At 36.5% G+C, this 16,651-nt stretch overlaps 2 protein-coding genes across 4 annotated transcripts in view; one reads left to right on the plus strand and one right to left on the minus strand.

Annotated features, from left to right (window-relative positions):
* Nucleotides 1–318: 318 nt before the first annotated feature.
* cry1b (cryptochrome circadian regulator 1b) lies at nt 319–10,361 on the minus strand. 2 transcript variants are annotated; one of them, XM_042775431.1, is made up of 13 exons: nt 9,589–10,361; nt 6,174–6,282; nt 5,906–6,048; nt 5,367–5,551; nt 5,193–5,281; nt 4,089–4,229; nt 3,653–3,964; nt 3,421–3,572; nt 3,108–3,310; nt 2,941–3,033; nt 2,304–2,396; nt 2,142–2,192; nt 319–1,539 (listed from the first exon to the last, which is right to left on the minus strand). In XM_042775431.1, exons 1-13 carry the CDS (start codon nt 9,744–9,746, stop codon nt 1,451–1,453), a joined length of 1,818 nt encoding a protein of 605 aa, XP_042631365.1. In that variant the 5' UTR covers nt 9,747–10,361; the 3' UTR covers nt 319–1,450. The 2 variants fall into 2 exon arrangements, with proteins under 2 accessions (XP_042631365.1, XP_042631364.1); XM_042775430.1 differs by having other exon boundaries at nt 2,304–2,399; nt 9,589–10,359.
* Nucleotides 10,362–13,441: 3,080 nt separating this feature from the next.
* The window catches only part of LOC109110475 (ankyrin repeat and BTB/POZ domain-containing protein BTBD11-B-like), a 53,512-nt gene continuing 50,302 nt past the window's right edge, over nt 13,442–16,651 (plus strand). The window contains exon 1 of one of the 2 annotated variants that reach the window (XM_042775434.1): nt 13,442–14,721. In XM_042775434.1, the coding sequence (XP_042631368.1) occupies nt 13,857–14,721 (865 nt within the window). In that variant the 5' untranslated portion in view covers nt 13,442–13,856. The remainder of the gene's footprint in view (nt 14,722–16,651) is intronic. The other variant, XM_042775433.1, reaches the window with a different exon arrangement.

Genomic DNA, 16,651 nt, shown 5'->3' on the forward strand with positions numbered 1-16,651 from the left:
AACTAGCCAGACTAGTAAACTAGAGTCTTTTGTGGCGAGTCTGAAGTAATGGCTGACAGGAAAAAATTACTAAAATGTACTTAGATATAATAGCAATATTTCAAAATAATTATTTTACTGTATTTTTGATCAAATAAAAAAGTGCCTTGGTGAGATGTTCTAAAACATCTCTTACCAACCCCAAACTTTTGAATGGTAGTTCATACTGTCATATTGATGTTTGAAAGGCAAGAACTGCATTACTCAGAGATATTTCCCTTGTGTCTTTACTGTGTATGCACCTTTTAAAATATAGGGTCACAATTAAAAAATTACAAATTGATTAACAAGTAATTTATTGAGGTCGTCTGACAGGTCATGCAACCAATATGTAATTTATACAAACATAATAGTAATCTGATTGTGTAAAATAGATTACATGTGGTCTGTTAATAGCAAACACTAATGAATGTTATGAAAAAAAATAAAAAATACTAATAATTCAATAATACTGAATACTGATGAACACGGTTCAAATTATCTTATAATCACTGTAGCATCGTAACAGGTCTGTCATGTTTTAATGGTGATTTATAAAGAAAGTACAACATTCAAAAAAGGTATCGTCTCATATAAAAAATATAACAGCAAGTTTGTAAATAAACAAGAAAAAAAGTTATGTACATTGGTTTGCATACTGAATTACTTACAGTATACATTTATATAAATAGCAGGTTTGCTTCCCTGTAATTGTCTTGAAACAAATCTATTTGTGCTTAAGAGCCACAAACCTCAATGATAGTTACTCCATTATAAAAAGTAAAAATCTGACTAAATATACAGATTTTTGCTGTGGACTTCAAATAAATTTTAATGTATCTATTTATAAATTATAATTGAACATTTAGATCAATCAAATCCTTTGACTTTTCAAAGAGCGACTAGTTTAAATATTCTCAAATAGTGGCTGGTATGCTCCTGGCGATCGCTATTAAGATATGAATTTCCAAATAAGTTCCTCTTAATATTACACCAGATTGTGCAAAACACAGTTATTGCAACAACACTGCACAAATGGACATCAATTGGTATGGTAGATACACACACTTTCAAAGAGAAAACGATGTTTGACATTTGGATTGCATGTATACTACAAAACATTTTCCTCCACAATTAATCAACATACAGCTTGCAAAAATGGAGACATCTTAAATTCTGTAATTACATACATTATAAAATGTCAAACAGCTTAGCTGACAGTTCCCTGGGCCACCACATTTGACCTCAATGCTAACTTGAGCTCCACAAGCAGAATGACACCATGGCAAGGCATAAAGGGCAAAGCAAAGCAAAGCAAAGCATGGAGGAGTTGATATGTCATGCGGATACATTGTCCTTTGAGCTACGGTTCAGGACAGGTCCAAACACTCGTCTGAGAAGGGGTGTGTGTATATCCTTGCTTCCGAAGCAGCTAGTTACTGTCATGCCTCTGAATCTTCGACAAACCATCTGAAGCTCGGTCTTCATTATGCCGCTTCAAAAAAGCACTTGCCCCTCTCCCTAAATACAAAAACAGCTTGTGAGGTTGTAATTTTGAGTGGCATGGAAATTGTACAGTACCATTCAAAAGTTTAAAGTTAGTGCGATGTTTTTATTTACTTATTTTTGAAGAAATTAATACATTTATTCAGCAAGGATACATTAATTTGATCAAAATTGACAAAGACATTTATAATGTTACAAAATATTTATTTTTCCATCAAAGGAATAATTACATTTTACAATATATTACAACAGAAAACAGTTATTTTAAATTGTAATAATATTATCTTTCAAAAACATAAAAAAAAATAATAATAATAATCTTACCACCCCCAAACGTTTGAATGGTAGCGTAACTATCCACAGATGAATAGCCCTGTTTTGAAAAGTCTGTGCTTTCATCAAAATATAATCCTCCACAAACATGAGGTAAACCCTTCTTTTCATTGCAAGATCAAGTTTGTTTTAAACTAGTCTGTCATTGACTTGTTATAAGCAAATCACAACATAGAACAAATTATAGTGTAGTTCAATGAAATTAAAATATTTTAGACCGCAGTGAGACAGCTTGAGTTCAGAATATGCTATGAGTCATCCGAGACTGTTTGAACAGAACTCACCTCTCTGTGACTGTTTGTGAGCTTGTCCAACCATACCAACACCTGAGTAACCTAGATCGGAAAGACAGACATCTTAATAAAGCAGTCTAAGGCCTGTTTCACACTTCACATGTAAGCGGCATTTATTATATTTTAAACCCATGCATCTGTGCCAATACACACCTGGTTGTGGCTGTACACTGTTGACAGACAGTTGATCACATGACACCGTAAATGGTGAGAACTTTGGTTGAGAACTTGCTGGTGATGGGTGCACTGCTGGTAAAGAAAGGGTAAATATTCCAACACAAGTATAACTGAAATTGACCAAACTGCTAATACACATGATGAATAAAAGAGCACAATATAACTTAAATTGGATCAATTAGACCAAGATTTCACAAAAATGGGGGTTCTTTACACTTTGGTTATTTTCACTTTCACATATGTCCAACTGAACAGAAGTTTCAGCATTTCAGCCAAAAATAAAACAGGCATATGAAATGTTTAAAGCTTAAGGGTTTGAATGTTTGAAAATAAAAAAAAAATTACATATTAGTATTAATGTATTTAAAATCATTATAATCATACTCATATTTTACAATACAAGTGCATTTTTTCACATTTTCTTACTGGTTATTTGACCAACAACCAGAGAACCGTGAATGTGTCATTAAATTATTTACTTCAAGTATATATTTTACATGTAAGGGGTTTGGCTGATGAACAATTTTGGAAACCTACAGCAAAAGCTCTCAGCATTATCAGACATTTCCAGAGATGAATTCTAAGATGTATGACAATGTGCTTGCCGGTATACCTGTAATGTGAGTGCTCTCCTGTGTGTTGTCTCCTGAGGAAGGACCTGCTCCATTACCATCTCCACTGTTGGATGGAACAGTTGCAAGGAGCCCTGAAAAGCATTACAAAAAGGTTAAACAAGATTTTTAAGAGTTGGGGTTTTGAAAAAGCTTTGCATTTTCTTACCGAGACCCCGGTAGCAGGACAGCTGCTGGTAAATCTGCTTCATTCGCTCGATGTTTATCCTGCTGGCCTCAGCGTGATTAACCATGGGTTTAGGGTAGTGCACTCCAATTACGCACTTTGCGATCTTCTGAACACTTTCTGGGGCATTCCAAGGGTCATAGATGAATTTGGCAGGGAAGCCCCTCAGTATGGGCAAATAGCGTCTGTAATAATAAAATCAGCATTCAAAAAGAATGGTCTCAATATTGAACCAAACTGGTCATTTTTATTAAACTGAATGTTTGTGGATATAAGCAAGAGTCAAGAGTGGCACCTTATATAGTCTCCATTTGGGTCGGTACGTCGACCAAAGCCCACCGGACAGTAACAGTGAAAGAACTGCTGGAAGAATGAGCTGCACGAAAGCCACATCCAGCTTCCCGCGTTGACGCTCCAGTCTGCATCCAGCAACAACTCCTCAAACACCTTTAAAAACAAATCAATATAGATTTTAGCACATGAAGCAACAGTTCTTTTATTGAAATCCAGAACAATGATTGCAGTACCTTCATGCCCTCTTCCCAGCTGATCCACAGGTCTCCACGTGTGAGGAAGCAAGCAACAGCGTGCCTGGCCAGATGGTGGATCCAGCCCTCCTGCCTCAACTGGGTCATTACGGCATCAATCCACGGGAAACCAGTCTGGCCCTCTGCCCACTTCGCCAGAGCTTCGGGGTTCCTGTCCCACGGGATCTGCACGCAGATGGGATTGAACTCCATTTTGTCGAAGTGTGGGTTGTTAGTGGCAGCCGTGTAGAAGAACTCACGCCAGAGCAGCTGACCGTAAAGAGACAGTGGTGGGACACTATTTTTCTTGACCTGGATTTGAAAAGCCAGGAAAAAAGGATGAGAATAATAATCAGCCAGTTAAGATCCTACGATCGGTTATCAGAGTGATGAAAAGTACTTAAAAGTCACAGTAAGACAGTGCTTTTCTCTTTACCTTTCTGTAGAGGTCTGTGAGTTTGAAATAGAAAAGTCTGCAGGAGAGGCAGCCAAACCGGAGGTAAGGGCTCAGGCCTGTGGGGCTGGCCAGCAAGGAATTAGCATTCATTCTGGGACGCTCAAAATTAGCCACCCAAGCCTGAAAAGAAAAGCCCAATAGGAATTAGTTAATATATACAAATTATACTAAAGGTTGGAAGTTTGGAGTAATCAAGATTTTTTTATGTTTTTGAAAGAAGTCTCTTATGCTCACCGAGGCTGGATTTATTTTATGAAAAATACAGTAAATTGTGTAATATTGTGTAAAATTATTAATATTTTGAATATGTGTTTTCTATTTTATTATATACTTTAAAATGTAATTTATTCCTGTGATGGCAAAGCAGAATTTTTGGCATTACTACTCCAGTCTTCAGTGTCACATGATCCATCACAAATCATTCTAATATGCTGATTTGATGCTCAAGAAACAATTCTTTTTATTATCAATGTTGAAAACATTTGTGCTGCTGAATATTTTTGTGGAAACCATGATATTTTATTTTCAGGATTCTTTGATTAATATAAAGTTCAAAAGAACAGCATTTATTTGAAATTTATTTATAACATTATAAATATCTTCGTCACTTTTAATCAATTTAATCCATAAACTTTAATGCATGAACTATATTTAATACATAGACTCTTTGTTCACATTTTAAATTATATTTTTTTTATAATTTATGCTTTCATGTTAATTTTAGTGGACGGCACTAATAATTGTATTTTTTGTCTTCCTTATTCATTTTTTGTTGTTGTTGTTTTCAAAATATCTAGTTTTTTTTTTCATTTTTATTTTCGTTTTAGTTTACGCTATTTTAGTACATAAAGTTAAACTAAATTAAAATGAGAACGTTGTCTTGAAAACTACCTGAAATAAAAGATTTTTATTTTATTTTAGTTAACATTTATTGTATTTCAAGTAATGCACATTTTTTTGTGGTTTAAAGTTTTAGCTAAATATAATAGCCCTGCTGAGTGCGCGATGATTATTATAAATATAAATATGGTGTAATGCAATAAAAGCATAACTGCAAAACTGTGTAATAGAGCACATGTCTACCTTCCTCTCCAGGTGTCTCTCTAGTCGAGTCAGAGCTTCAGTCTCTCCACCAGGCCACACAGCTGAGGACAGTCCATCCGTTTCAAAACCTGAAGACACAAATACTCATTTAAAATCTCATTTACAACAGACACATGCACACACATGCAAAGTGAGGGAACACAGGTGTCTCACCGAGCTCCTCCAGCGAGGGAACGCCAAACTTGTCGTCATGGTCATCGCTGACTGGTGTGGCGCATTTGCCCATGACTTCAGCCGCGATAGTCTCTGCTGGTAATTCCACAGGATCCATTCTGCTGATAAGCGTCTGAAATCGTTTATAGGTGAGAGGAGACTGTCCTCCATTTAACTCTATGATCCTAGATGCACAGAGGGGACAATAAGAATATGTACACAATATTATGGCATTTCAGAGTTGTCAGGGTACTAAAATTCAAAGCCAATAACAAGAACTAACATGATTCTCACAGCAAATGCTAATATGGTTTTGAACACACAACTTTTATTTTTGTGTAACACAATATTTAGTATTTGAAATGCCATTTCTTTTTGATATTCATATGACAGTATCTGTGTGATCTCACTAACTTTCTGCATAACATTCTCAATAAAGAGTTAACTATCAGGCATGATGGGCAACAGCTTCCCACAGGACTGCTGGCAGCTACGTAGGAGTCATATGGGCATATGGCAATGATAACAGATACACTCACTTGTCCAGATCATAGAGTGTGTGGGAGATCTTGACGAAGACTTCCACCCCGGCCTCAGTGGCCAGCTTCTTAATGGCTGCATCACGATCCTTCCCGAAGGGCTCAGAGTCGTACTCATATGACAGTCGGGTGATTTTCCACTCCTAGAAAAAAAAAATAAAAAAAAATAAAAAGATGCATAATCAAATAAGGGGCAGACACAGAACAGCATGTCCTGACAGAGAGTTTACACAAGTGTTGAATAGGGTTAGGCGGTCCATTCGCTGACCTTAAAAAGTCTTGGAAAGACATCCGTGGGTTGTCCCCTGATGACAAAGAGGCGAGAGTTAAGTTTGCGAAGACTGGCGTCCAAGTCCTCAAGACATTGCAGCAAAAACCTGTAATACAAAAGTAATCAAATTTTAATAACTGACAAGTAAATGAAACAGTAGTTTAGATAGAGATAGTTGTTCATTTTAATCTCTTGCAGGAACAAGACTGAGATTTTTCTGACTAGTCCAGCAGAGGGCACTAACAGACAAACGGGATGGAAAAACACATTGGTTATATTCTGTATTTCATTGGTTGTTTTCAGAATGGAATGGAATACTAGTTTACTGACAGTGTACTGCTGAATATTTCTTTAAAGGTCAGTTGTGCAGCAGTTAAAGTTTCTTAACATTATGCTACACCGGTGTTTCTTGAAAGGATAGTTCTTCCAAAAATATCATAATTTAGTTTCTTTCTTCTGTTGAGCACAAAAAAAAGATATTCTGAAGAATGTTGATGCTAGCTATGGATTTTCCATAGTACAGAAAAAACTAAAAAATAAATAAAAATACTGTAGAATTCAATGGCTAACGGCAACTGTATGGTCTCCACAACATTCTTCATAATACATTCTTTTTGTGAAGAATGAAACTCATATTGGTCCACAGCAACATTCAAATGCCCTGAGCCCAAATTTTGCTTTCAAAACTTTATTAAATCTATGGTAACACCTAGATTCTGTACATTAAAGAAAATTAAAATATTTTTACTTAAAAACTAAAATAATTACACTACAGGACTTTTAAGAAGTTTTAAGAGCTGAATGTTCTCCTGCGTTTTTTAACTTAAGAATTTGCATGACCCTTACAGTCGTTTGTGATATATTGGATAAGGATTAAGAATAAGAGACTGAAAAATATTTTCACTCACAATTTCTACCCAAAAATGCCCATGGAGTTGGCATGCATGTCCTCATGATCTTATTATGTTGCATGGGGCTAAATGTGGTAATCAGTTTAGTCATTTAGGTTATTTTTTAGATTATTATAAACCTTATCAAACTTCATGGTCACTGTTTGGTTAAACAAGCCAGTGAAAACCTCACACTGTAAAACCGTATGCATGATTTTATTTTTGGCTGCACTGAATATAACTCATAATAAGGGTATAATACAAGAATCTAATCCTGTCTGAGTGAGAGTTAAGAGTTCCCTCTTGTAGGACTGTGTATCAGCAGCATCTAGTTGAGCTTGTCTGCGACCCTTCCTAAAGACGTCTGATCCGCTACAGCACATCCCAGATCAAGATGAAAATGAAACAGCTCATACATTCTTAAAGTCATTGCCATTTCAATGGATTTGCATATGAAAGCACACATGCAGCTTGTTCTACAAGTCTGAATGACATGTTGTCTTCCAGTACAAATTTTAGCTTGTTAGAAAAACATTAAGCAGCCAAATCATTTTCAACACTGAGAATAATAAGAGATATTTAATGAACAGAAAATCAGCATATTAGAATGATTTCTGAAGGATCGTGTGACACTGACGACTGGAGTAATGACTGCTGAAAATTAAGCTTTGCTATCCTGGAATAAATTCCATTAACTATATATATTTATCACAGTTAATCGTAGTTTCAACAATAATATAAAGCAGCAAAATGAGCAGCAAATCAGTATATTAGAAATGTATTGCAGGTCAATTCAAGGGACAAATTATACACGTGACCTCTCAAAAGAAGTTGTAAAATTGGTTACAGTTTAGCAACCATAAAGAGGAGTGGTGGCATACCATAGGCGAGAGGCTGCTTGAAGCAGGTGGAAAAGTACTGTAGGCGAGTGCCGAAAGTGGAATGAGGTAATAGCATCTGACACACTGACCTACTTCCTCACATCGTGCACCGGAGGGAGAGGACAGGTGGCTGAGCTGTATGTTATATCATAACTCTGCTATGAGGGTGACCGCTCAAGCATCTCACAAGGATATTCTACCACATAATGTACTCTAATAAAGAAGATACTTGTGTTTTTTAGTTAAAATAAATTCAATTCAGAGTTTGAAATCAAAGTTATTTTTAAGAATCTTCCTCACAATACAAATATGAATCAACAACATTATAAATTGTAAAACACAAATACACTGGGTGACAAAACATTTAGGTTGGATAATTGTAGTTTAAAAATGTGTCTAAATAGTACGCTAACTCCCCCTCAAATTAAAAAATTCCCCCAGAAGAGCCACCTAAAGGGGAACCCCCTCCCCCAAATAACTAGTGTCTAATTTAACAGATTCTTGTCATTTAAATTACTAGTACCTAATTAATGGTTACTAGTTAACGTGAAAATATATTATTTAATATTTGATTACTTATTAGAAATAATAAATAAGCACTAGTAGCAAGTATATAATTTAACTGTCATTTAAATTACTAGTCCCTATGAATACCTACTAATGAAAGTGAAACTATACTAGTTACTATTGTATTACTTTTTATTATTATATAAAACAAAATAAGCACTACTAGCAAGTATATAATTTAACTGTCATTTAAATTACTAGTCCCTATGAATACCTATTAATGAAAGTGAAACTATACTAGTTACTAAAGCATAATTTTAAATTGTAAAGTTTGGGTTCAGTGGGTTTCGTAATTTTTTGGTTGTATTTGTGCTTTTAATGGCTGCATTTATTTGATCAGAAATGCAGAAAAAAAAACTTTAATTTTGTGAAATATTATTGCAATTTAAAATAATGGTTTTCTATTTTAATATACTTTAAAATATAATTTATTCCTGTGATGCAAAGCTGAAATTTCATCAGCAGCATTACTCCAGTCTTTAGTGTCAAAAAATCCTTCAGGAATCACTCTAATATGCTGATTTGTTATCAATATTGGAAACAGTTTTGCTGCTTTTGATGATTTGTTTTATTTATTGGAGATGTTTTTGATTGTTTTTGGGTAATGTGATAAATTTTTTCTGTTTTAAATGTATGATGTTATTTTTATTTTTTTTAATTAGATAATCCTGAAAAAAAAAGTATCACAGGTTCCAAAAAATTAAGCAGCACAACTGTTTCCAAGACTGATAATAAATCAGCATATTAGAATGATTTCTGAAGGATCATGTGACAATGAAGACTGGTGTAATGATGATGCAAAATCAGCTCTGCATCACAGAAATAAATTCAATTTCAAAGTATATTAAAATCATTATTTTAAATGGTAATACTATTTTACAATATTACTGTTTTTTCTGCATTTTGGTCAAATAAATACAGCCTTGATGAACTGAAGAGACTTCTTTAAAAAAAAAAAAACACATTAAAATCTTACTGATCCCAAACTTTTAAACAGCAATGTAAGTAACTTAAAGACAACTTGTTTTGTCACAGGATCTGATGTTCTGTTTTCTGCACACAAAGGAAACTCACCTCCATCTGCTGATTCCCACGTTGGACGATCCTGCAAACCAGGGGTCCAGTATGTAAACGCATCTCAGAGTATCGGCTCCTATTATACAGTCCCGCAGAGATGGGTTATCATGGAGCCTCAAGCCCTTCCTGAACCAGTGGATCGTGTTGACCACCATTACTCCGTATGTTCTCCTTCTGAAATCACGACTGCTCCAGCAACTCCCAAACTTGCCTTCTTAATTCAGGTATAGTCTGATCTGATCACGTCTTTTTCAGCCTTGCTCAAGAAAAACTTTTCCCATGTTGAAGCTGGATCTCTGAATTCATAAAGTTGCTTTACACACCCTGTGACTGACACGCGCATCAGCGAATTCAGTGTGTTTGGACTGTACGTCTAGACAAAAACGTGCCACTGAGTGTAAAACTGACGGATTGACATTTCAAACAAAAACACGCACAGGAAACCCTCAACAAAGAAAGCACGCGAGCGTCAACATGGACTCGCGAAAACAGACAGGAAAAAACAACAGCCGCCTAACTTCTTCCTAAAACGTCAAATATATGCGTTCTCGGATTATATCCATATGTAAGTACACGTTCTCTATTCATATGTCAGTACAAGCGTCGATTAGCGATTAATATCCCCACGATTGTTGTCCTTTAGTTGAATGTCAATTATTCACCCCGTGAACCATCCACGACTCCGCCCACCCACTGACGCAAACTGTCACCTACGCAGCTGATTGGTCAGATCCGCGCGGCAGACGTAATAGACCATCACGTTTCCGCGGTGTGCTCGCACAGACTCGCGCTTTTTAGCACTGGTAACATCACAGATGAGGTAGATTTTTTTTTTTTTAAGTTAATCGACTGTTCTCGATTATCTTTGGCCATGACGTGTAAAGGTCACTTAAGATAATAATGCATTTAGATAAATGCAAAGAAAAAGCTTTTTGTGCCGATGTTACTGCTCGACTCTGATTGGACAGGCCGTGAGTACCAGGATAGGTACATGAGCAAAGGCACAAGGGAACAGATGAGTTTAGATGAGCCATAACATCACTTCGTAAACTAGTAGCAGTCTAATAGTAATTGTTATATAATACATAATAAGCTACTATAGTGATGACTGGGGATAGTTGTCACAAGGGCTTTATACTAGTAAATGCTGAGTCAAAAGTCCAGTAACACATACCTGTTTTCTCTATCAGTAATTTAGTTTTTTGGTTTCAACTAGTGCAACACCCTCCAAACTAAAATTACAAAAATATTAAAGGCCTATTATCAGCTACAGATATGGGTAAACAGGTGAAAACATTGCAACCACACTGGTATGCATTGAGGCATATAAAGGCAGGAATGTGTTCTGGAGACTAGAGTGTCAGTCATTAACTTGGTCAGGTTAAGTTGTCACATATGTTATACAAGTTTTATAAAGCCTTGATTTAATAATTTCAGTACTTATTGGCCGAACCATTTTTTCCCCGTTTTTGTTCATTTCATGTTAGATATTACTTTGTCTATTTATTAATTTTTTTATTTTTACTGTTAAAAATTTACTGCAAAGCATGTAATAGATGTGCGGGGAAGTCGTAGCCTAGTGGTTAGAGAGTTTGACTCCTAACCCTAACGTTGTGGGTTCGAGTCTCGGGCCGGCAATACTACGACTGAGGTGCCCTTGAGCAAGGCACCAAACCCCCAACTGCTCCCCGGGCGCCGCAACATAAATGGCTGCCCACTGCTCCGAGGGTGTGTTCATGGTGTGTGTGTTCACTGCTGTGTGTGTGCACTTTGGATGAGTTAAATGCAGAGCACGAATTCTGAGTATGGGTCACCTTACTTGGCTGTATGTCACATCATTTTCACTTTCAGATTATAATGGCAGGTTCTGTTGTGACAACTTACCCTAATGTAACACTATTAGAGCATGTTGTCATAAAAGTTTGACATTTCCCTTTTTTCCTGAAATCAAACAAATGCAAAACACCCGACTTGGGTTCAAGTACAGGATATAAAAATAACAAATAAAAAAAGAACAAATAATGTCTGCAGACTAAACATTATAGCTCCAAAAATATATTTGACAAACAGCACAATGTTTCGACCAGTCAAGTCTTCATCAGGCACAACTGATGATCTTTTTTCCTGGGCAATGGAAACAGTTTGATCTCTTTGTTGTATCAGTGTAGCATAATATTTTGCAAAGTATTTTCACATTTCAATCTGATATTACTTTTCTTCACATCAGCACTGATAGTACATTTGGTACAAATCTTGTATTTGGAGCATACAGTCTATGATTTGGAGGCAGTAAATAGCCTATGATGAAAGATCAATATGTTGAGAAAAACAGTAATTCACCAAGGGAACTACTACATTGATCCAAGACATAATTAATTTACAGAGAACATTAACATACAATAAAGTAATTGAAGCAATTTATAATTTAAAGATCAAGCCTCTCTTTTACTGCTTTACTGCTAATTTGAGATCAGGGTTGGTCATTTTGTTAATCATGGAAACTAGCCTGGACAGAATATCTTTCATCCCCTATGAAATTATTGACAGATATCCGGTGAATGAGGGTAATTTGTAATGTCACTGACTGATGTCTGAATTCAGACTATTATTGTCGTTTGAGTGAATAAGAAATGATGATTGCTTTGGTTGAACGCTAGATGGCAGTCTACCACGACAAAATTCTAAATTCAAGCGCGAATCTCAAATAGTTTCTTGATCTGATACTTCTTAAGATAAAAATTAATTATCAGAATAAAAATAGAATTGTAATGAAACTATGAGTTTCAGTGCGTTTCATTAGGAAAAACAAGTTATGCTTTTTAAACTGTTAAGTCCCTTATTGTCTTAATTTTTTGTTATCCAAAGAGGTCAGTATTGAGTAAAATAATATGGTCCACTCTTTATTAAAACAGGTTTGAAAACATTTAAATGATAAAGTGTATTTCAGCTCTAAAAGCATATTGTTTGCTTTCTTGTGTTCCAGTCACTGATGCTATTGCAATCTCTTTAAGTCTTTAAACATAAATGTCTTAATGTCATTTTGAGTTATGTCTATTTTTGTGTGTTTTTTACTGTTCTGTTTACTTACTGCATTGGTCAAAGCTACTAGGAAAATAAGAAGTGATTGATGTCTCACTTTTATACTTAGTTTTACACTGAAAACATATGCCCTTTTTCAGACTGTGGGAGTGAAGTTAGCAAGAAGCCTCCATTCAAGATGACTGATATATTATGCATACTCTTCATTATTAATGAACAGGACTCTCGTTACTCTGAGCCCTATATGAAAGGGAGAATGGGGAAGCGGACAGGTGTTTATTTGATCCCTTGCTTTTTGCCCTGCTTGGTCTACTGGATCGGGGCAGTTTCTTGCATGCTGACTACTAGTTGTATAAAGTCTATCTGTTTGTTTTGGCCACTTAAGACCACTAGATCTAAAGCTCTGCTTTCACTCCAGAGACCAATTACAGTTTATTTACTGATGGAATTCTTAGTAAATGGAATGCAATCTTATCAGAGTAAAAATTTCTGGGAAAAGTGGGTTTAATGAGCAGTTCGGTAGTAAATTTACTTAATTCTGTTCATTTTAAAGTAAAATTATAAAAAATCATTATCTGTCTATCTATCTATCTATCTATCTATCTGTCTGTCTGTCTGTCTGTCTGTCTGTCTGTCTGTCTGTCTATCTATCTATCTATCTATCTATCTATCTATCTATAATAAATTCTTCAGACTACCAAATTTCTTTATTTAGTACTTTATGTAAATCTATATCTAACTAAATAAATAAATAGTGTTCAATGACCTTTATATCATAACACTAAGAAATACTTTGGTTAATACTTTATATAACCTAAGTTGGTGTCAAAATGGGCGTTTCATTTTTACACGGTCTAACATCTCTAAATAACCTTTTTAGAGGGGATCTCCAGATGAACTGAAGTACACAGAATCATGCAGCACCGTGCGAATTCAAAACCAACCGTACGCAGCAATGGCCCCGTCCGCGTATTGGATGCAGTACTGTATGTGGCTCCTCCTCCAACTGATGCTTCGCAGGCTTCAAACACACTAGTGTGTGCCATAACAACACCACTGCTCCTTCAAAGTTGGGGGCGCATTTTCAAAAGTGAACGCAACAATTTGGGATCTCGCCTGCGCCTTTTCAATAACATTGTGTACAGAATAAAGCAGCCAAGCAGTGGCGTTTTGTTTGCAAAGGTTTCCCCTTGCTTTCAGCCTTGTGGACAATATGAAGTGCAGTTATGGCAAAAAGGGGTAAATCCGTGGTGAGGACCCTGGAGGATTTGACGCTGGATTCGGGTTACGGTGGAGCCGCGGACTCCTTCAGGTCATCCAGCTTGTCTCTGTGCTGCTCCGAGGCGCACATCTCCTATGCGCATGGAGGGCACTGCTTGCATCTGACCGACTCCATGCGCAGTCGACACAACAGCCTAGACACCGTCAACACCGTCCTGGCTGAAGACGGCGAGACCCTGGAGTGTTCCGGACACTGTGCGAAACTTCCCGAGCTTGAGGATGTGCCCTGGAGCCTCGGGGAGGTGGAGAACGCGCTCAACAAGGAGGAAGAATTGAGGTTCGGGACCGTTTCCGCGGATCTGCTGGCGCGCCTCTCCACGCTCGTGAGCCGCGCTCTAGTGAGGATCGCCAGGGAAGCGCAGCGGCTGAGTTTGCGCTACGGCAAATGCACCAAATACGAAGTCCAAAGTGCCATCAAGATGATTCTATCGTGGACGATTTCAGTCAACTGCATCGCTGCGGCTCTCAGCGCGCTGTCCATGTACAACATGAGCACCGAGGATAAATTCAGCCGGGGAAAATCGGAAAGATGCGGCTTGGTCTTCTCCGTGGGGAAGTTCTTCAGGTGGATGGTGGACGGCAGGCTCGCGGTGCGCATCCACGAGCATGCGGCCATATACCTGACCGCCTGTATGGAGAGCCTCTTCCGAGAGGTCTTCACCCGGGTGTTGAACAGCTCGGTGGTGGAGAAGGATAACGGGATCCCCAAATTTACACTGGAATCCTTTGAGCAGGCTCTGAGCAATGATTCGGAGTTGTACGGCCTCCTATTGCCCTATCAGCACCTCACATGTGGGAAAAATGCCAATGGTAAGTTCAGCACTTGAAAAGCAGTTCAACAGTCGTTTAAAACAGATAAATTGATTGTTGTTATTTTTTAGGGGAAACACTTAAAGGTTGGTTATGTGTTTATGCCTTACGTTCCGGTCTTAAAAATTTTGATTATAGTAATATGGTGCTTGAACTGAGGGAAAAACGCAACCAGATATTGTTTATACAGTGACATTAACTTTTAGGCCCATTGCCCAGAAACTGACACCATCTGTGTATATATTATTACAATGACTGCGTTTACAGCATTAATCAGAATTCGGTCATATATTCCGGTTGCGTAAGCATCAAGTAAATGCATTAACCTGATTGCTATTATCAGGTTAAAGATGGTTTTGAAATGTCAGTCTATTGAAGATGATGTGCATGTTAGAAAAAAAATTGGCCATTGGCTGCATTTACATGCACAAAAATTTAAATATGCTGATATTCCAATATACTCGTGTGTTTTGTTGTTAAGGACATGATTGAGTTGACTGAGTTCGGAATTACAAAAATGGAGCATAATAAATGGCAAAATCATACCTAAATGTCTTTTATGGATGCTAGAATATAAACATAATCACAAAATAATGTGCATGTAAACAGTAATTATGATGTTTTGCCCAAACACTTCAGAGATGTGCTTTGATTTATGTGTGCATGGACATATTTAGATGTGTATTTGGCTGTGTGTGCTGTGCACTGTTTATAATGTAACCGTGTGTTAGAGAGCGGTTCATTTTTAATACTGAGCTCAGCTGCATTTTCCATGGGTAATTAGCTCACAGTACCATCTTGTTTTTTTTAATGTATCATTTGTACAGTTATTATACTTAAGTTATGAATGTGACATCCAGAATGTTTCCAGGCTGTAGTTTGTGCAGGATGACATAATCCAAATGAAAGACCCTGGAGCAAAGGGACTGTTCAATGTATAACTTCCAATAATGCTTGTGCAACAATGTGGACTTGACAGTATTGCAGCACTAAAGAGAGTGATGATGTCATTAATTTAATACAGCTGTCTGGCAGAGGGGCTTTTCTACAATAGTCAATTGGTGTCCATTTTAAGATTACATATGGACGGGTGCCACTTGCAAAGATATATTCACTAAACGTGGTATATTTTGTGTTTATTGTTTTTATATAAATATACCATAAATACTGTATAAGACATACATACCCTCCACATATTAAGTCAAATTTCTTTAGCCCTTTTTTACACTTTTCAGAGCAGAAAATCAGAAAATCTTGACATGAATGTTTATAATATTACCGTAAGTCAGTAATTTTTTTAGATTGTTGAAACAAACAAAAAAATGTAGTGTTGCCCTACAAAGTTTAGTCAACTCAAATAATACTTGTCACTTCGTAGTACGTTTGAAATGTTTTTCAAGGTAGCTAAACTTAAAATTTTAAAGGCAGCATGAACACTTACTTTTTAAAGTTGAAACAACATTTTTTTACAGTGATAAAGTTATATATCCACTTATATATCCAATTTTATATAAAGAGCTGAGCGATGATATAGTTAACAATTTGCAATGATATAAACAATCGCACACTTGGGATATGCTTTATATATCACTTAACGTGAGTATACTGTGTGTATATTAAACATACATAAATACACACATGTATGTATATATATATGTGTGTGTGTGTGTGTGTGTGTGTACAGTATTTACACACACACAACATAAATGTTACATATACAGTGTAGATATAATAGACATGAAACGAAGGAATCTCAGATTAGTTTTAGTGTATAATGGACAGGCTTCAGTTTTCTCACCTCTGTCAGAAATGCCTCATTTTGCATAAATTAAGAGGTGAGTATTTCAACAAACCAATTACATGGAGATTACATCTCCTCCATAGTAAGGTACATTTCTTCCTCAAGGTTGGTATCAAGATGGGCTGCCAG

Source organism: Cyprinus carpio, chromosome A18 (genome assembly GCF_018340385.1).
Source record: "Cyprinus carpio isolate SPL01 chromosome A18, ASM1834038v1, whole genome shotgun sequence".
NCBI lineage: Eukaryota > Metazoa > Chordata > Actinopteri > Cypriniformes > Cyprinidae > Cyprinus > Cyprinus carpio.